Source organism: Parasteatoda tepidariorum, chromosome 6, assembly GCF_043381705.1.
Source record: "Parasteatoda tepidariorum isolate YZ-2023 chromosome 6, CAS_Ptep_4.0, whole genome shotgun sequence".
Classification (NCBI taxonomy): Eukaryota; Metazoa; Arthropoda; class Arachnida; order Araneae; family Theridiidae; genus Parasteatoda; species Parasteatoda tepidariorum.
This window is the reverse complement of record NC_092209.1, coordinates 7,744,643-7,766,786: the sequence shown is the minus strand read 5'-3', so window position 1 is coordinate 7,766,786 and position 22,144 is coordinate 7,744,643. Positions and strand designations below refer to the sequence as shown.

At 28.0% G+C, this 22,144-nt stretch overlaps 1 protein-coding gene across 7 annotated transcripts in view; it reads left to right on the top strand.

Moving 5' to 3' along the window:
* Nucleotides 1–20,110, top strand: part of LOC107442473 (solute carrier family 41 member 1) — a 37,196-nt gene extending 17,086 nt beyond the window's left edge. For 4 of the 7 annotated variants that reach the window (XM_071181966.1, XM_043050849.2, XM_071181965.1 and 1 more), the window contains 8 exons: nucleotides 462–533; nucleotides 789–933; nucleotides 3,568–3,714; nucleotides 7,839–7,983; nucleotides 8,939–9,012; nucleotides 10,330–10,464; nucleotides 12,187–12,335; nucleotides 14,235–20,110. In XM_071181966.1, the coding sequence (XP_071038067.1) occupies nucleotides 462–533; nucleotides 789–933; nucleotides 3,568–3,714; nucleotides 7,839–7,983; nucleotides 8,939–9,012; nucleotides 10,330–10,464; nucleotides 12,187–12,335; nucleotides 14,235–14,420 (1,053 nt within the window). In that variant the 3' untranslated portion in view covers nucleotides 14,421–20,110. Of the gene's footprint in view, nucleotides 1–461; nucleotides 534–788; nucleotides 934–3,567; nucleotides 3,715–4,558; nucleotides 4,704–6,840; nucleotides 6,988–7,838; nucleotides 7,984–8,938; nucleotides 9,013–10,329; nucleotides 10,465–12,186; nucleotides 12,336–14,234 lie in introns of all 7 variants that reach the window. The other 3 variants (XM_043050846.2, XM_071181967.1, XM_043050847.2) reach the window with 2 other exon arrangements.
* Nucleotides 20,111–22,144: the final 2,034 nt, after the last annotated feature.

The window sequence follows — 22,144 nt, the reverse complement described above, 5'->3', positions numbered from 1 at the left end:
CATTTACATCAATTAATGTATAAATATCAAACATGATGTTTGTTACATTTACTCAAATTGTCACAAATTGTAATTTTTTTTTCTGCATCTGTTTACTGTTTTTCTTTTCAAAAAAAAAAATGTTTCTTATGGTAGAATTTCTGAACGATAGATGCAGGCGATCTAACCATAATAATCGATAATATCAAAATGAACGATAATATCAAAAGCGATCTAACCATATATAATTAACGTTATAAGAGTAGCATTCATGATGGGACAGTTAATACAAGATGATAGTTATGGGAAAGAGAAAGATGTAGGAATGATAAATCAAGGGTCGACTGCATATGTATTTAAAAACAGTTAAATTTATATATAATGTATAATAATCATATCTTGTCCTTTTTTGCATATTTTTTTATTTATTCAGCAATAATTGTTATATCTAATTAAATATTGAAACATGTTTAATATTGTAGGCTAATTTGGGAAACATGGATACTACAAAAGAACAGTGGAAGTTGGCAACTGGTAACATGGCACTAATACAGGTAATAAACACTGAAAAAAAAGGAATTTTTTTTTTAAATTTATTTTTCGAATAAACTAATATGTTGTAGTTGTTTGTTTCAGATTTTGATATTCACTCACATTCTTAAAGCTTACATTTTTATTTTTAGTTATTAATATATTTTATACCATTTTTAGTTTGGCTGAAAGACTTTTTTTCCTAAATATTTGGTTTCATTTTTAAGTATTGTTAACTGTTTGTGGTGCTTTGTTTAAGATTTTAAAATTTTTTTCAGTGCCAGGCAATAGTTGTGGGCTTCCTAGCATCTTTATTTGCAATGATCATGGGTTGGATACCTGAAGGCAAATTTAATTTAGAGCATGCTGCCCTTCTGTGTGCTTCTAGTTTGGTAACAGCCTCATTGGCAAGTTTTGTGCTAGGTATGAACATTTGAAACATTATTATATTACTTAACTGCTTATGCTTCGGAAAAGTCTCACATTTTGTTTATTTGAAAACATTGTACAATTGTGTTGTTCTTGCTTTCCCAAAAGAGTTAGCATGTGATCTTTTAAATCAAGTTATTTTCTTTTTTGAGATTGGATTGACATGTCTCCCTTGTGTTTTTTGTGACATTTTTAGGCTCAACATATTTGTTTAATGCATTCAAATATGTTTTATAAATTAATCAGTTTGTTAATAAATTCAGATAAAAAAAAATTATTTGATTTTAAGCTTTTTGCTCATTTTATGTTTTTTTTTTTATTATTATGCTTGACGAAATATACTCTCTTACAAGAATGCCCACACCTGGTATAAGGAATATATCATTATTACTTTACCCTAGCCAACAACAAAAAAAAAATTGGAAATAGAATCCTATATTTGCCAGTTTTTGGAAATCGGAATGTTAACGTAACACTTTAACATATTCAAAGATTGAGAAAGTTAGCTGTCATCACTTATCTGTATTTATGAAAATTAAAAGCTATTTCTTTTAAGCTTTGACAAATGTAAATAAAGGAAGTAAGCAATAAATATGTGCTAATTATCATGTAATTATCAAAAAAATGCAAACAAAATAAGGAAAAAAACTCAAGTTTGACTAGTAACGTTTGTAGATAAAATATACCCTTTTTTTTCTTTAAATTTGTCGATCAATGGAATGTTACATTTTCACACTTCTTCATTAAATCATTCCAGACAATCAAAAAGAGAATGGAATGTCTCCCGTTAATCCGCATCCTCTGCAATTCCTAATTCAGCACATATGCATACTAATGCAAGTGTACTGTATTGTGATCTGGTGGAGCTCTGGAGTCCAAAAAGCTCGTTTCATGTATGATGATGTGAAGGGAGAATGAAATTTTTTTATTTATATGTTTACGAACCGTTATTTGTTCATGACATAAAAAAATTTTTAAAAAATGTGATACTCCTTATATATTTAATTTGCATGCTATTACGATTAGCAAAAATTTTATTCTTTTACAGTATGTAATTTTCATATTGTACAATTTACTAGTTTTTTCTTTTTATCAAGATTAAGAAAAATGTGAACACTACGTCTAATCTAGAAAGGTTTATTAATTGTGAAAATGAACAAACGACAAGAATAAATAGAAAAGGAGATAAGAATGCAAAAAACTAAAATTAATCCTTCGTTAATTTTATAACCAGCAATTTTTGTTTAAATTTGTTTTTAGAAATTAATAGCTTATTCATTTTAATATAATTTTTCGCAATATAAAGTTCTAAACTCGTTGCTTAATGCAGATATATCAAAAATTATAGCAAGCTAACACACCCTTTGTTCAAGACCATACTTGAGAGGGGGGCAGGAAGAAACAGAGCCAACCCAACTATATTCAGTGTTGCAAAGTTACCAAAATTCTTTATTAAAGCGTTATATTAATTTTATGGCAATTTAATTTACCTGGAATCAAAAACATAGAAGTGTATTTTAAATATAAAGTTATTAAAAAAAACAAATTTCAATAAATTTTATGAATTAAATCTGAAATTTTCTATTTCCTATTATTATTATCCAAATGATAGAAGAAATAACTATTGTATTTTCCTGTTGTGCGCCAATTTTTGTTTTGCATTAAATTTGAATTATTCATAAACTTAATTACATAAATCATTATGTTAACTTTCCACCTTTTTTTTCTGGCATCCCTATTGAGTCATCTGGGCTTGCCTAGTGGATGGTTCAGTTCTGAGACACCGAGACTATTGTCCCAGGGTCAGGGCCCCGATTAGATTTTTTTTTTTTTACAAGTGATTTGAAAAGTGAATTATAATTTTTTTTATATATATATGTTTGTATATATTGTTAAGTAAAAACCTTTTTTTTCTTCATATATATGTTTGTATATATTGTTATGTTGCCTTTCCAAACATCGATTCTGTATAAATATATTACCAAGCCCTATTTGCACACTGTGTAATATCCAAGAAGAAGTGGACATAAACCACATTAGGCACTGCCCCGCACTAAACTCGGGACACTTGTGGGAGAAGTATTGGAGAGCCCGTCTCAAAATGAACGATCTATAGACTCGCTGTAGCTTTGTTTTTGTTGTATTGTTCATGTTTCCTTCTGCTTCTCATGTTATTGTCTGTTTTTCAACTACAGTTGTCTTTTGATCTGCCATTGGAAATAAAAAAATATATATATTGCTATGTATATAATTTAGGGAAGAAGTTTTTTTATTTAGTAAGTATGAATAAAAAATATAATTGCGCAAACATTTGATTTAGCTAAAATAATGATTTAGAAAAACTGGAAATTAGTTTTTTATTATATTTATGAGGATAGATATTTCAAGAATTTAGGGTAAACCATTGTTTTGAAAAGTGTTTTTAAAATGCTTGCAAAATGTAAAAATTAGACTTCTTGTGTTTGGAGGAAGGGATCCTGGTGCCTATAAAATGTGTCCAAACTTATTTTTTATGAGTTGTGTATTATTAGAGTTATTTTTCTGGGAAGCTATTTGAAATTTCTTTATTGTTTTATTAATTAAAATTAAACTTTCAGTTATAACTAATATAGTCGTTTATTTTTGTAGGTTGTGTTATGGTTGGGGTAGTTATTTGTTCAAGGAAGCTGCATATAAATCCAGATAATGTTGCCACTCCAATAGCAGCCTCTTTGGGAGATTTGACTACTCTATCTCTACTAGCTGGTATCAGCTATGTTTTATATAGTAAATTAGGTATGTATGCACATCACAAATATATATTAAATGGGCAGTTTTCCAAACATAACACAATCTAAATTTTGAGCTCTGACAGCAAGATAAATTTTATTCAGAATCATAATTTTTAATTCTGTTTAATGACAGTAAGTAGTAAATGGTGACTGATGCATGTTAAATCTGTCGAGTCGCAAAGTTCCCATGTTTCCATAACAAATCAAAACCTCTGGGGGTACTGATCCAGGAGTTTCCTTGTCTTCTGGAGGGATTCAAAGTTACAAGGCTACAGAGTTGAACATTGGTAGTCGTAAACCCAAAATTGGGTTGGCTGTTCAACGACAGATATAATAAAAAATTACAATAAGTAGCATAAATTATTGCAAAAGTATTCTATAAATTCTGTATATAAAATATTTTTTGCTTACCGAATGGTCAATTTTTGGCGTTCGTGGTAAATTTTGAGCCAATATAACACCAAAAATAAGTTATTAAATCGTGTCTGGATACTACAAATAAAAATAAAAGTTTAAAGTTCCTGCCATTTGTTAAAAGCCATGGATAAGTTATATTACTGTACGAATTTTTTTTTAGTTAAAGCAATTTTGTTTTGATGTATGTCCCAAAAAGTACTGTACGAACTATGCTACAAAGATAAAGATTAAAGTTGCTGTATTTACAGATAACCTACAAGATTTCTAGGATTAAAATTTTAAAAACTAAATGACAATATGCACTTGTTAATTTTGTATGGAAGTGATAAATTTTAGAATTTTATTTTTCATGAAAAAGTATTATAATAAGGCATTATAATAAGAATAAATAATTTTCAGACATTGTTTAATATTGGTTATTTTATTTTCAGACACTCCTGGTTATGCAATATCACTTATCATTTTCTTTCTAATATTAACCCCTCTCTGGGTAGTGGTTGCAAAAAACAATAAATATACCTGTGAAGTTTTATATTCAGGATGGACTCCTGTTATATCTGCTATGGCAATTTCAAGGTAATATATTATTTTGATATTATTTTTAGGAATAAGATAGTACGATTATAGGTTAAAACAATGTTAAAAATCTCAAAAAGTAACAGTTTTATATGATAAATCTTTATAATTTTCCAAATTTTTTTAAAATTTTTACATTTTTTAACTGTCAATACATTAACTGTATGTTTTTCAACTTTATTTTTATTAATACTTGATATAAGTCTGTATCATCTCTATTCTTAATATCTTTGCCATTTTTTTGAAGGTGTATACTATTTGTCACCAAAACGCATCGAAATTTTAATGAATTTTACTATTTATGATTTAAAATGTTGTTTTTGCTTAATCAGTCTTTTTTCCAGTTATAAACTTGAATAGATGTTCTCCATTTTCTCAGAATAAATATGCTGTGTATTTCATCCATTTGCTGTTGTTAAAAATTGTTTTTTTTAAAAAACTTTGGTTACATTACCTCTTATGAAAATAATAANTATCTGTATTGATGAAAGTTAAAAGCTATTTCTTTTGAGCTTTGACAAATGTAAATAAAGGAAGTAAACAATAAATATGTGCTAATTATCATGCAATTATCAAAAAAATGCAAACAAAGTAAGAAAAAAAACTAGTTACGTTTAGTTACGTTTGTAGATAAAATTTACCCTTTTTTTTAATTTGTTGATCAATGGAATGTTACATTTTCAAACTTCTTCATTAAATCATTCCAGACCATCAAAAAGAGAAAGGAATGTCTCCCATGAATCCGCACCCTCTGCAATTCCTAATTCAGCACATATGTATACTAATGCAAGTGTACTGTATTGTGAGTTGGTGGAGATCTGGAGTCCGAAAGGCTCGTTTCATGTATGATGATGTGAAGGGAGACTGACATTTTTTTATTTATTTTTTATGACATAAAAATATGTGATAGTCCTTATATATTTAATTTTCACGCTATTATGGTTGTCCAAAAATTTATTCTTTTACAGTATGTAATTTTCCTATTGTACAATTTACTAGTTTTTTTTATCAAGATTGAGAAAAATGTGAATACTACGTCTAATCCAAAAAGGTTTATTAATTGTGACGATGAACAAAAGACAAGAAATAAAAAAGAAGATAAGAATGCAAAATAAAAAATTAATCTTTCGTTAATTTCGTAACCAGCAATCTTTTTGTTTCAATTTATTTTTAGAAATTTATGGCTTATTCATTTTAATATAATTTTTCACTATAAAAAGTTCTAAACTCGTTGCTTAATGCGGATATATAAAAAATTATAGCAAGCTAACACACCATTTGTTCAAGGGGGAGGGAAAAAACAGGGCTGACGCAACTATCTTCAGTGCTCCAAAGTTTCCAAAATTCCTTCATATATATATATTAAAAAGTTATATTAACTTTATAGTAATTTAATTTACCTGGAGTCAAAAACATAGAAGTGTATTTCCTATTATTATTATCTAAGTAATGGAAGAAATAACTATTGTATTTTCCAGTTGTGTGCCAATTTCTGTTTTGCATTATATTTGAATTATTCATAAACTTGATTATATAAATGATTGTGTTAACCATCCACCTTTTTTTTTTTTTTTTTGCATCCTTATTGAGTCATCTGGGTTTGTCTCATGGAAGGTCCAGTTCTGAGAGACCGAGACTATTGTCCCAGAGTCAGTTGAGATCAGAGCCCCGATTAGAATTTTTTTTGCAAGTGATTTGAAAAGTGAATTGCAATTTTTTTTCATACACATATTTGTATATATTGTTATGTACATAAATTAGGGAGGATGTTTTTTATTTTTTTTATTTAGTAAATAGGAATAAAAATATAATTGCACAAGCATTTGGATTTAGCTAAAGTAATGTTTAAAAAAAACTGGAAATCAATATTTTATTATATTTATAAAGATAGATATTTCAAAAATCTAGAGTAAGCCATTGTTTTGAAACATATTTTTTAAAATGATTGCAAAATATAAAAAATTAGACTTTTTGTGTTTGGAGGAAGGGTTCCTCCTGGGGCCTATAAAATGTGTTCAAACTTATTTTTTAAGAATTTTGTATTATTAGAGTTATTTTTCAGGGAAGCTATTTGAAATTTCTTCAAAATTTAAATTAAACTTTCGGTTATAACTAATATAGTCGTTTATTTTTGTAGGTTGTGTTATGGTTGGAGTAGTTATTTGTTCAAGGAAGCTACATATAAACCCAGATAATGTTGCCACTCCAATAGCAGCCTCTTTGGGAGATTTAACTACTCTGTCTCTTCTTGCTGGTATCAGCTATGTTTTATATAGTAAACTAGGTATGTATGCATTTATGTTAAATGGGCAGTTTTCCAAACATTACACAATCTAAATTTTGAGCTCTGACAACAAAATAATTTTTGTCCAGAGTCGTAATTTTTAATTCTGTTTAATGACAGTAAGTAGTAAATGGTGACTGATGCACGTTAAATCTGTCGAGTCGCAAAGTCCCCTATGTCCCCATAACAAATCAATACCTCTGGAGGTTACTGATTCAGGAGTTTCCTTGCCTTCTGGAGTGATTCAAAATTACAAGGCTACGGAGTTGAACATTAGTAGTCGTAAACCTAAAATTGGATCAGCTGTTCGGCGACGGATATAAAATAAAATAAAATGACAGTAAGCAACATAAATTATAGCAAAAATGTTCGATAAATACTCTATATAAAATGTTTTTGCCGCCCCAATGGTCAATTTTTGACGTTCGGGATAAATTTTGAGCCAATATAACACCAAATTTTTTGTTTTAAATCGTGTCTAGATACAACAAATAAAAGTTTAAAATTGCTGCTATTTGTTAAAAGCTATAGATAAGTTATATTACTGTCCAGAATTTTTTTAGGTAAAGCAATTTTGTTTTGATATATGTTCCCAAAAGTGTTGACCAACCATGCTATGATTTTGACAAAGATAAAAGATTAAAGTTGCTTTATTTACAGATAAATTAGCCTACAAGGTTTCGAAGAAAAACATTTTCTGAAACTAAATTGCTAAAATATACACTTGTTTATTTTGTATGAAAGCGATTCATTTTATAATTTTATTTTTCATGAGAAAGTAATATAATAAAGCATTATAATAAGAATTAATGATTTCAGACATTGTTTAATATTGGTTATTTTATTTTCAGACACTCCTGGTTATGCAATATCACTTATCATTTTCTTTCTAATACTAACCCCTCTCTGGGTAGTGGTTGCAAAAAACAATAAATATACCTGTGAAGTTTTATATTCAGGATGGACTCCTGTTATATCTGCTATGGCAATTTCCAGGTAATATATTATTTTGATATTATTTTTAGGAATAAGATAGGAATGATTATAGGTTAAAACAATGTTTAAAATCTCAAAAAGTAAAAACTTTAAAACCTAGAACCATTTTATATGGTAAATCTTTGTAATTTTCCTATTTTTTTTTTTTTTTTAATTTTTACATTTTTCAACTGTTAGTACATTAATTATATTTTTTTCTAGTGATATTAAGTTACCACTTAATATCACTAGAATATAGATAAACCTATATTCTAGTGATATTAAGTCTATACCATATAAAATGGTTCTAGGTTATTCACTAGATAAACCTAGAACCATTTTATATGGTAAATCTTTGTAATTTTCCTATTTTATTTTTTTTTTAATTTTTACATTTTTTAACTGTTAGTACATTAATTATATTTTTTTCTAGTGATATTAAGTTACGACTTTTGTAAGTCTATATAAAATTGTCTCTAATTGAATTAAATTAGATTATATTTATTTTTCACTAACTATACATTTTTCTCAGGTACTCTTTTAAACCTTATTTTTATAACTACTTGATGTTTGCATCATCTCTATTTTTAATATCTTTGCCATTTATTTTGAAGATGCATACCATTTGTCACCAAAACACATCTAAATTTTAATCAAATTTACTATTTGTGATTTAAAATGTTTTTTTTTTCTTAATCAGACTTTTTCCAATTATAAACTTGAATAGATGTTCTCCATTTTCTTAGAATAAATATGCTGTTTATTTTATTAATTTGCTGTTGTTAAAAATTGTTTTTTAAAAACTTTGGTTACATCACTTCTTATGAAAATAATTGAGTTACTTACGTAAAATTTTTTGGATCAAAAATATATTCTTAACCCACTTACTATTGAACAATTGCATTTATTGTTTAATTTCAACAGTTCAAAATCTTAATAACCAGTAACTGTCTTCTTTATTTGTTCTTCAAATTAGTATTGGAGGGTGTATCCTTGATTTTGCTGTGGACAAATTTCATGGTATTGCTGTGTTCCAGCCTGTCATTAATGGTATGTCTCTACTTTTTGACTTTAACTATAATTATCTATGTGATGATTTAATTCTATTATTTTTTAGAAATACTAATGAATCAATCGATGAAATTAATTCAATGGTGAAAGACTGGACCTGTCCATTTCAGCGACTATCACTTCACCTGCAGATCATTTCATCAATAGGGTTATTTTGTTGATAGGCCTTTTTGTCACCAGGGTAATTTCCTTGACAGGGTCCTTTAATGGACAGTGATGTTTCGTTGACAGGGTAATTTCATTGATAAGTTTTTTGGTCTATAGGTTCTTTTAAAGTTACAATTTATACCCCTGTAATATATATTTGTTTAGGAGACTAACGGTGCACAACCTTTTTGTGAAGAGGGTGACAGGAAAAAAAATTTAAGCTTGGAGGAACGACTTCAGAAGCAATAAAGCTTTCTTCAGCAAAAAATTCAGTTTTTATGTCGGTAGATAATAACTTAATTGTTTATTTATGTAATTATAGAAAAATTTATTTCTTTTACGAAATTAAAGAGAAGTAACATCAAACATAATGATCATATTTTTGAATTAAAACTCTTTTGAAGTTTTATACATTTTATCATTTAAACGAAAATTTGAATTGTAGCATGTTTTTATCTTTTTACTGTGGATAAATTTAATTTATAATTTTTTTTTAACTTTATGTAAATAACGTTAACATAAAGTTACATTATTTACATAAAGTAATGCAGTACTTTTTTTTTCTTCAAAGTTTAAAGTGACAGTTGTAATTTTTTATGCCAGTTATGTAAATTTTTTGAGTTAATATTTTGTTGCAATGTGGAAGCTATTCATTGACTATGTGAGGGTTGCATACAAGTACACAAACACTCACCCATGACATCTATTTCCATTTTTAGGGCCTCTATCTTTTATTTGCCTTGATCAACTTCTATGAATACATATGTAGTTCTATCTCTTATTTTAAATGTTAAATCAATACACAAAGAATTTGTTTTAGATTGTGGGAGATGGCATGATTTTTGCCATTAAAGCATTCTTGTACTAAGATGTAAAAAAGAAATATATATGAAAAAATTAATTAATATAAATCATTGATCTGTTTATTTCTCAAAAAACAAGCTTCTGAATTTGAAATAATAGTGCATCTTTGTTATCCCAACACTATAACGTTCTTTTAAATAACTTTATTTTTCATTTAAATGTGATTGTTTTTCTGCAAACTTATTAACTAAATAATGCAGTTTTAACTCATGCCCTCATTTTAATAAATTTAATATCCTCAGATTTTGTTATTTATATTTTGTTAATCCTATTTATGTTCATTAGGTGTTGGGGGCAACTTAGTTGCTGTACAAGCCAGTCGCATATCCACATACTTACATCAAAGATCAAAATTAGGAGTTTTACCGAAAGAAGATAGAGTTATTTGTACAAACCCTTTAACAACTTTCTTTGGAAATAGTAAGGTTTTTAAACTTCACATACTGTAGAATTCTGATTATCTGACGACTGATTCTAATGTACCTTTTTTAAGCTGTATTTTTACATTGTCTGTTTCAGAGGAAAATGCCCCCTGTTATAATTTTCATAACTAAAATAATTTGGTTATTATTTTAGTTTTTTGGGATTTTTTTTACAATGTTTTCTTGCATTTGAACATTTTTAATATCCCTTTTAATGATTATGTGCTCTTGTGCTAGATAATTTATGCTTCCTTTCCTTCAAACTCTTAAAATTGGTATTTTAAAATCAACACTACATGGTGTGATATAACTTAAGAGTGTTTTCTCATTATTTATGCTTTATAATTAACAATTATATTTATAAAGTTCAATTAGTTTTTTAATTAACTCTAATGCAACTAAATTGGTCTAATCTCCTCCAAACAAATAATTTTATTATAATTTCTAGGAAACAATTATAATTTTGCTTCTATGTGAATCTAACTCTGCCCTTAATTTTTACCCCTTCGCTTATACATGTTCTTAGCAGAATTTCTAAGCTAGCTTCAAAAAATACAATTCTGTTACCAATATTGTGAAAATTCATAATTTGAGTGATTTAGTGATTTGCATGATTAGAAATGTCTTAATTTTAAATGAATGTTCGAAGTAGAACAAAATTATTATCAGTTTTAAAGGTATAAAAACCTGGTATATGAAATTAATGAAGATGGCTGCTCTGAAATTGAGCACTTTTCATGTGCAGTAACTTATTTCTAGCAAATGTCAAAAATTATTATTATTATTTTGAACTGAATAAAGTGAAACATAAAGGCTTAGGCCAATACAGTAGTAAGTTACATATTTTCCAAGGTCAGCATTTTTGCATCAAACTGTTCCTTAGCATTGATCCTAGATAGAATATAAGTATTGTTATTGTTTGGTTTATTATCTACTTAGTATTGCATTTGGTATTTCCACTAGATAACTTCAAAATCCACTGAAACATCTTATTCCTTACGTAGAACTCTTGTTATTTTTCAGTAGAATTTCTCATCTGGTCAATTTAATATAGATGTGGCTTATCACTTTATTGTTCCATTCTGGTTAAATGGTGAGACTTAGTTAATTAAATGCCAGAGAAATGATTCTTCAATTAAATGTAAAAGCTATATTTGCTGTTTTATTCCTGATCTTATAGACTTAATTCTTGTTAATTCATTTAGTAAAATCTGAAATCAATTAAGTAATTAAAATTTTGTATAATCAAATAAGTATATAACTTTAAAAACAATAACTATTTCAATGACAAAACATTTTTTGCCATATTTATTTACTATGCATAAACCTGTATTGTAAATACATGAGAAAATAAGCCCTAAATAACGAATTTACTATGCACCTTTATAGTAAATCTGTTATTTATAGTATTTTTTATTACTATATACCTACATAATCAATAAATTTATTACTATACACCTGTATTGTAAATAAATTTACAAATGTATAGTTATATAGTAAGTTTACTTACTATGCATAATTCTTAATATTTATTTACTGTGCATAAGCTTGCACCAAAAGTATACCAATGTATACTTTTATACGTATACTTACGTAAAAGTATATCAGTACAATATCTATATATTCTATATCTGATCTATATGTTCCATATGTTAAAAGATATGTGCATAATTCCATTAAAAAGGTTGATATGAAACTAGTATTTTATTTATTTATCCAGGCATTCACTCGATCACCGCCCGTGTGTTGATGTTGATGGTGATTCCGGGTCACTTGGTGTTCACTTATGGCATTCGTTTCATGAATGCTGGTCACACGTCTTTGACGCCAATGTTTTTAGCATTTTATTTGCTTGCTGCTGTGATACAAGTAAGTTATGTTTTAACTTTTTAATGATATCTAAAAATGCATTAGAATTTTTTGAGAAACTCAAATGAAAAAGTCTGCATTTTCATAAACATTTATGAAAATATGATAGATATATTCTTATTTCACAAATTGATATTCATTTATCTGAAAGTACCTGAAATTTTATTTTGTCTAAGAAATTTTATTTTATCTCTGAAATTAATTTCATCTGAAAATTTTTTTTATTTAATTGGTAAGAAATCTTCAATTTTTTCCATTGAAATAAACCTCTCTGCAATAAGTCTTTTAATCTCATATTTCATGGTAAAAGTAAGTAGTAAATGGGGGACAAAAGGATTTTCATAAAACTTTCATGGTATGTGGTTAAAATTATTCTATGCTAAATCAAATCGTAATAAGAGTTTGTGTGGAGAAAAAAAAATTTTTGTAAAACAATGTCATGCTTCACTATATTTCTTAGAATAATGTATTGAATAAAAAGAAGTGTCCAAATGTTTAACTAATAAAAAAGAAAAAAATTAAGTTAAAGTAGGCAAGTTGAGACAAGTTAAATTTTCTAAAATTGAGTTGGAACCTTACTATTTTTTTCCATGCATTAGATTACTAGAATCTTTTTTATTGCTTAATTCTGATTATAATTAATTTACTACATATTTTTAATAACCAAAACATCTGTCTTATACTCTTATAAGAATCTTGAAGGAAAACTGATATTGTTGAATTTAAAACTGCCATCTTGTATTTGTATTAAACGTTCATTTATATATTACCACAAGTCATAAATCTGCAAATTTTTAATTTAAATGGTATTAATGTGACATATCTTTTAATCCATGAAGTGGTAGTACAATTGTTGGTTAGTTTGATGTTCTAGATCCAGCATATTAAATACTGAAAATTAAAAAAAGAATTAATTCCTCTTTTGTATCAAATGAAAAAGGTGCATTAAAATTTGCAATAGTATGTGTTTAAATTTTTTAAAAAAGCTTTGCTTAACTAAAACTATTTGCTTTAGTAAACAAATTGTTATAATTTTATTCTCTCTATTCATAAGTATATATTTATATTATTCATAATTATATATTTGAATTATTTTTTTTATTTCCAATGAGCTACACAATCGGTCTTGCCGATAAGCAGACCTAGTGCGTTCTCCAGAGGTGGTATCCACTCTTTCAGGACCACCACAATGGGTGAGATACCGTTGGTCATGTTAATTTGGACGTCTAGTTTCTGCCACATTAGATGGCAGCACCAAGACTATTTGGATGTTAAAGTGCACTAGGAATTTAATTTTGACGGAAATGCCAAGAGCTAATAAGGCACTCCAGGGATCTTTTACATGCCGCATAATCATACGACATGGCAGCTGAGGATTTTCTGCAGCCCGAAAATCCGGTGTCTGGGCCGGGGATCGAACCCGCAAACTTGGGCTCAGAAGGCCGACCACAAACCAACTGCGCCACCCAGCCACTTATATATATATTTGAATTATTATTTCGACTTATATATAAAGCTTAATCATGTAAATATACACCTGAAGTATAAAAAAAAAATTAAGTATATAAATAATATAAATGTTTCCTTTTTGGGCAAAATAGTTTGACACACATTTTTATTTATTTTTTCATGATTTGACTCAATATTCTCGGACATTTTGTTCTCTAATGGCTGTAAAATAAAAACTTTCTTACCCGGTCAGCAAGTATTCCCCTACTGGTCGGCGCTAACTAGAATATTTTTGTCTTTTTAGTGACACCTTTTTGCAATTAAACACTGAATATTGATTGCTACAAACTTCTAAATTATTTGCTATTTTGAACCTATTTATTATTTTAAGTTCATTTTTAGTATTATGCAAAGTATGATGTTTAGATAAATGAATAATTAATCTTTTAGGTGACTCTTCTGTTATATATTGCTCAGGTGATGGTGCATTGGATGTGGGGGAAGAAAATCGATCCAGATAACTCTGCCATACCCTATCTCACTGCTTTAGGGGATTTATTGGGCACTGCTCTACTGGCAGTTGCATTTAGTATTTTATATGAAATTGGTGATAAAGATTATGATGTTGGTGAATAATGCGTTCCTTTCTTATTTTGTAATGGTTTTTTTATTGTTTAGATGTGGTTTTTTTTTATTACTCTGTTAAATAGAAATTACCTGTGTTTCTTTGTTTTTTTTAATTAATTTCAGAGATCTCATCAGTAGTTGTGGGCAAAATTGGTTCTGAATGTCTTTCTAAGATATTTTCCCCCCAATTCAGGCTGTAACTAGGATTTGAATTTGGAAGGGTATTCACACTTTGATATGTATCTGTTCCTGAAAAATTAAAATCACTGATGCACATGTTTGTAAATAATTTACATACTGTTTTAAAGAGTATGTCTAGAAAGTATGGATTTAATGAAATATCTCAAGACACGCTTATTGGATTAAGAATCTATGAATACACATGTTTTTAAAAAATGCATTCAATGATGTTAGATCTGACCCCTAATTCATAAAAAATAGAACATAGGACAACTTCAAAATCATAAATAGAAACTGCCATTTAATATTGCTGGTTTGGATACTCCAAAAAAAGTACCCTGCACTTTTTTCTTCTTGAAAATTGAACAAATGCAGTAAAAAATTGGGGATTCTTATCTGAATTCTAATCTTATCTTAATTTGTCTTAAATTGCTGTACTTTTTATGAGAAAGTCGAAATCTGCAAAAATGAAAGAGGCTCTCATTTAAGATTTTGAACTTTCCCAGCGCTGCACCTAAGGTACAAGGTTGCCGTTTCAACCTTTAACATCCATAGCTCTATCTTTATTTTACTCGAGGTTGTTTTAAATTCCAGGCCAAAAGCATTGTCTGCCTGTATTTATTTATTTATTTTACTATTCCAAGTTCAGAAGGTCAATTTTTAAGTAATACAATTTTTGCTATCCTATCATATTGCATCTAGGAGTCAAAATTCTGTATGGCTTTTTTTTATTATTAAGGTTTTTTGAGTTTTGTTCAGAGTTTATTTTAAAATTTTAATTTGTTGTGGAGAGTCTTTTTACAGAGTTTGATTGTTTCTGAAAGGTCTTTTTACGAGATATGCATTTTCTGAAAGTTTAATTTTTGTGAATTGGATTTTAAAAAAAGAGTTATGTAAAAGAACACGATTTTTTTTCTAGATCGATTCCTCTTTTTAAATAATAAATTTATATTTTACAAAATATTAAAAAAAATGGCTTATTATAAAATTTTTAAACTAAAGAGACAATAAAGATTTAAGGGAAAATGTCAAATATTTGGTTGAATACCCATATTCCACTTCTGGTTACAGGTCTTGAAATCATTGGATCTCATTAACCCTTTCAAACTATTGGAAGAAAATCCCCATCTGAACTATTGGAGGGAAAATATCCAATATTTGGTTGAATACACATATTCCAACTCCTGGTTACAGATCTTGATATCATTGGATCTCATTAACCCTTTCGAACTATTGGAGTGAAAATATCAAATATGAATACCCATATTCCAGTTCCTGGTTACAGATCTTGAAATCATTGGATCTCATTAACCCTTTCGACCCGGCAGCATTAAAATTTAAGTATGAAAAGCAGTTTATGTTAATGCTGACATACTAAAAATAAGTAAATTATGAGTTTAAAGTTTTCCACTTTTCCCGTTTTTCTGAAAGTTGCCTGGGACAATATGCACGAATGGTCTTGAATATTTTAAAACTACCTATATATTGCATGGGAAAAAATAATGAAAGTGAAATATTTAATTATTAATTCTTACCTTAAGTTGCTGTTATAAAATAATCGAAACAAAAACTAAAATTTTGTCTTATAATATTTTATCACTAATGAGATATATTGTCCCACTGGTAAATATGATTGGGATATATTGTCGCACTGATAAGTTCAATTGGGACAATGTATCCCAAGAAACAAAATGTGTCGAAATTTCTAAATCTGATACTAAATAGGTACAATTATTATTTAATAAGAACTATTTTGCACAAAATATGGCAAAAATATAGTTGTACTTACCTTAAAATTCAGAAAATACGTAAATTAAAACGAGATTGACTGGCGTGCTCGCAAACAGAAGTCTGCCCTTTGGAATATGCGAGTGTTGCCAAGTGTCTTTGGTCATGTTTTTTTTTCTGATGCCAAAAGAACCCTCGAAACATAAAAAACCATGCAAAATTGGGATCTTTTTATCCATTAGGGAATAAAGTTTAATCTTTGGGACATATACATCCCGTTCGGGTCAAAAGGGTTAAAAAAAATAGGGGTAGGGAGAAGCTGATCTAGCATTTATGATTAGTAGCTTATAAAAAGCTTTACGGTATTTTTTTAAAAATCTCAATTTATATTTTATTAATTTGTTCGATATGGAATGTGATAAAAAGTAGTATTCGAAATTTGTATTATATATAAAGAATATGTTAGATTATTTGTTTTATCATTTTAGCATACTTATTTATGTTTTTCTTATGCTTATTTATTTTCTTAAAACTGGTGATTTGATCTCTTGAATGGTTTATTACTATTATTACCAATAAAATTTAGCCTCGCTTTGTATAATTTTTGGATTATAGTCACTATAACATTTAGATTAGAATAACAGGTTTTAGCTTGCTAAATGCTATGAACAAAACGTCGAATACAACGTGTCTATATATTGTGATATTTCTTGCAAATAAATAATGTATAATTGGAAAGATTAAATCTTGAATTTGAGCAAATTTTGTGAGAAAAATCTATACCATTCAGGAGGAAAGTGTATTTTTATTTAACTCGTTCAGGACTATAATCAAATGCCTGGTATGAGGCGATTCATGGGCCACAGTATCATATATGAGACAAGTCTTTCCATCTCCTCAGCCTAGTGACTTCTTTTCGGAACATTATATTTAATTGTTTAACACTAGCCCAAGGAAGTCATTTTAACTGCTTTTTTCAATTAGCGAAACAATGATGTATATAATGACAAAGTTTCTTAGAATCTTGTGACTTTTTGTACAACATTTAATTTTTTTATATTTACTAATAACTTGTTTTATAATTGTAAATAATATAAAAAATATTAAAAATTGAACAAATTTCATAACACATTATTTATTCTTACACAATCCAGTCATTTTGACTGCATTTTGGCAATATAGGTATATACTAAGTTTCAGTCTTTTTAGTGTTAACTAGATGTTGAAGTCTTTTATAATTTTAGGTGTTGGCCATCAATGTAAGCTTTTGGTTCCGAGTTTTTTTCCTTCCTTCTTTCATAATTTGTTCTAGGCAGGGCCCGTATACTTGGCTAATAATTTGAAATTCTTAGCATGGGCCCTGTCTAGGTTATTTGAACAGGTAAACAAATGCACAAAAAGATTGGGCACGGGGATTATTGTGCTCTGGGCTTTTGTTTACCTTTCAGTGAAGTGGAAAAGAATGGAATGCTTATTGGTTTATGTGAGTGTAGGCTTGTTGTTTGGTGTTTTCTAAACAGTATTTTGTATGTTTTGAATCAGTATTGCAGTTGTTTTTTGAAATATATGAAACATTTCATTTCATCATGTTCAGGTACTATTAATGATAATAAACTGAAAATTTCATCATTTATGTGTAGTAATGATTTTATATGAATTTTTAATTGAAATTAGGCTTAATGGGAAAACTTGTTTGTTAATGTGCGCACATAAACTCTTGAATCGTGTGGTTTTAGGAAAGTACTTCTTTCTCCTTTTGCCAGTCCTGAATTGGTTAATAAAATTGTTTGCTCTTAAATATGTTTTTACCTTTAATTGTTAGGTACACTAAAATTTATTTTCTCAAAAATTTGAGAAATGCTCCATTTTTTTTAATTTTAAACATTTATTTTAAGTAACACAATTAAAATGTAATATTATAGTAACAGTTATTTTTAACTCATCTCGTGTTGGAAAAATGTTCATAATAAATAATCTAAACTAAACTCAGTGTTCGAGTTGAGTGGTCAACCTAACGTGATCGTAATTAATAAGAGGATACAATGTTTCTGTGCATAGCAAGATTTATATGAGTTCTTGTCATGTCATTAATTATAAATTTAAATACAATGTATGTTCATTTTTTCCTAGCCATGCAGTTCCAATGTATTGTTTATCTTTATTTATTTATGTGTATATCAAATTTTAAATGTTCTCATTTTTATTTTAACGATTTTGTAATACTTTAGATGAATTATTTATTATGACAAATATTTGGTTGAGATTATTTTGATTGGTTTGCAAGTTTTTAGACACATTGGTAAAATCCACAAAAGAGACAATGGTTTTTGTCATCCTGTCTTTAAACTCTTAAGTAAACTGTCTGTCTACAGCTGAGTTTCATTTAAGCAGTATTATCATATGAAATATTGGCAATAAACTATATTGAAAGTTAATGACTTGTTAATTAAACTATTTAGGGAATTCTTGTATATAAAATGTATAAATATTTAATTAAAAACTATAGATTTAAAGAAAACTGGCCCTAATCTTTCTGTTTCTAATTGTCCAAAATTTAATAGTGATGTGAAATATGATATTTAATGCGAAATATGAATTTTAAACAGTGAATACATTTCAAGAAATTATCGAAAATTTATTTTAAACTTTTAATTATGTCCTAGAAATATTTTTAATAAATATATTTAAAATTATAAACATTAATAAAACACATAGTTGCTTGTTAATTTTTATATCTAACAAGTGTACAGTGGAGATTTTGGGGTATTTTTAGAATTTTGGACAGTTTTAGAAATTTTTGGACAATAAATCAGACGTGTTTTTATCTAAAGTCAATTTAGGCCGTCCAAAACCTAATCCTAAATTATTATTGTGAAAAAATGGTTAAATTAACAAATGTTTCTTTTTTCAGTCATTAAAAATATTATTAATTGGCAGTGTTATTGTGCATACCTTCTTGTATTATTTTAATTTTAGGTATTGCCTTTCATTACAAAATGTTGATTATCAAATAAATTTGTTTAAATGTTAATTAAGAAATAATTTTATTTAATTAACAGAATTTATTTTCCCAGAGATTATTAATAGGCCTAATTAATAAATAAAGGTGATTAAGGTAAAATTTTTATACACAGCTTTGCATATATATATATATTTCATAATCAGAAATTGGTTTGACTTTGACAGTCTCGTGTGGAGTTCTCTAAAAAACATAAAATTTTCTTTATTTGCTTGAATCTCTGATTGAAAGAAGCTTTGCATTTTTCTGGTTTTTATAGGAAAAAATATATATTGTACAGATTTGTGTAAAATTGCGTGTAAATAAGTAATGTATAGAAATTATATTAGAACTATTTTTTGCACAACAACCTATTTATTGTATAAACAAGGGAATGTAGAGCTTTATATATTTTTATTTCCTCCAAAAAAAAACATATATATATAATAATTCTGGGAAATGATTGTTTTTAATAGCTATTTTTTAATAGTTACTTATTTTCAATAGTTATATTTTTAATTCTACCAAAGATGACCTAATTTTACTTTTTTCTTCCTGTGTGTAATAGCGATTCTCTTACTCTATTTGTGATAATCCTATAGATTATAAATTGTCTTCTTCGACAGAGAGTATTATTTCAAAATTGTTAATGTTCTGCTTGAATTAAATGAACTATTCAGCATTGTTATTATATTTTTATGTTCTGCCTTTGTTTTATAGATCATCATTATTTTGATGTTTCAATTTAAAATATATGACTTTAATAAACATTAATTCTTTTATTTTTGATGAATTGTTGTTTTTTCTTTTCGTTACTTTTTATCTTCTAAAGTTGCTATTCTTGTTGTCTTGCTTAAAAAAGTATTCGTAGCTGTACTATTTAAAAATAACAACATAGTTTATTCACAATTTGTGTTCCGTGAAAAATAATGAGGAAAGAGTATGGTAAGATCGGGTATCTCGATTATGACGAATTTACTGTTTCCTGGCAAACAGACTCTGAATTATATTCTAAGAAAATGTTAAGAAGATCTTTACATTTCAATTGTTAAGTTCATTTGTTTAAGAAATGTTAAGAAGATGGAGCTATCATATTGGCGTGTTTTTAAAATTATGGCGTCTGTGTTGGTCAACAGTTCCCAAATGGTGTTCTGTGGAATGCTGGGGCTCCGTGGAAGGGTTCCGAGGGTAAGACCGGTTATCTCGATTCTGACGAAATTAGTTCTGTTTCCTGGCGAACTGACTCTGAATTACATTTTAAGAAGATCTTAGTAAGAAGATGGAGCTATCATATTGGCATGTTGTCAAATTTACGGCATCTATGTAGGTTAGCGGTTCCCAAATGGTGTCATGCGGAACTCAGGGGTTACATAGAAGGGTCTTGGGGGTTCTGAGAGTTTCATTTTTTTTAAATCAGTAATAATTTTTGAAACTTGTATTTATACTAAAACAATAAACCATTGTTTCTTACTTTGGTTATTTTAATGAAATTATTAAAGTTACATTCAAGTAAAAAAATCGAAAAATTAATAAAAATCTGCATTAGCATTTCTCTTTAAATTTTTCAAAATAAAATGACCGAAATGAAGAAAAACGAACTGAACTATTCTCAACGTTTATAAGAGTTCTTTTTCGAAAATTATAATTATACTTATTTTGTTCATTTTGTGCTAATGTCTGCACCAAAAACAAATTCAGAACTAGAGTAGATGCCAGTCCTGGCCTGCGAATTTAATTGTTTGAAAAAAAACTTATTATTATAAGAGTTTTATAAATGATAAACTATTTAATAAACGATTATTGAAAAATTTCATTATTTATGTTTTTATTTTATTTTATAACCATTGTTGAACAAGTGACCCAATTTTGGTTTTACAACTGCCAATGTTCAACTCCATAGGCTCCTTTAAATTTTGAACTCAATCCAGAAGACAAGGTAACTCCTGAATTAAGTATTGGGCGAAATTTTGCCTTCGTGGAGGATATTTCGATGGACCTAATCCGCTTTTGCGTTACATGGAGAGGGAAACCACGAAAATTTCTTTAGCTTAGTCTGACGGCAATGGGACTAACCCATGATCCGTCTATCAATAAGGATATAGTTACGTCAGCACTGTGGTCGGTGCGAGCTGAGTGCTAAATTCGTATCGACCAGCCATCGCTGAGATTCGTTTGTTTGAGGTTCAGTAGCCGTATTTAAATTGGGAACCGCTGGAGCGAATTTGTCTTAGTGTCAACTCTCTATGTTTCTGAGCTATCCTTATTTATTGGTCACTACAGTTATAAAAATAATTTTGGCCCAACTTAACTATTACTGAGGATCCACACTCCAACAAACAATAAGGATTTAGAGCAGTAGAAGCCTTGTTCTGTTTCCTTTCAATAACAGCTCAATTATTGTTTTCTTGCGGTTAGAACGGCTACTATTCTCACTATCTAAAAAAGATTTATAATATCTGGAGAAATAAAAGAAAAAACAATATTTTAAAAAAAATTTCTATGAAAGAAAATAAAGTTTTGGCAGTGACTCAAAAAAAAAAGTGGGGAACCTAAAAAAGACCAGATCAAGTGTATGAAGAACCAATATGGATGGTGTTTTCAGTAGAAATGTAAATAATAACAATCTCGAGCTGCATGCCTGCTCTAGTTCCGGTTAGAAAGTTTGCAGCTGCTTACTACATGTTATTCTGCGAGGCGATATTTTCAAACGGATAATTTTATTTTCAATAAAAGAAATAAATTGGATAATTTCTGAGCTCAAATCTGCCGTATTTCATAAGATATTAATGTTATTATGTAATTCTGGTGAGTTTGAAGCGAAAATTTG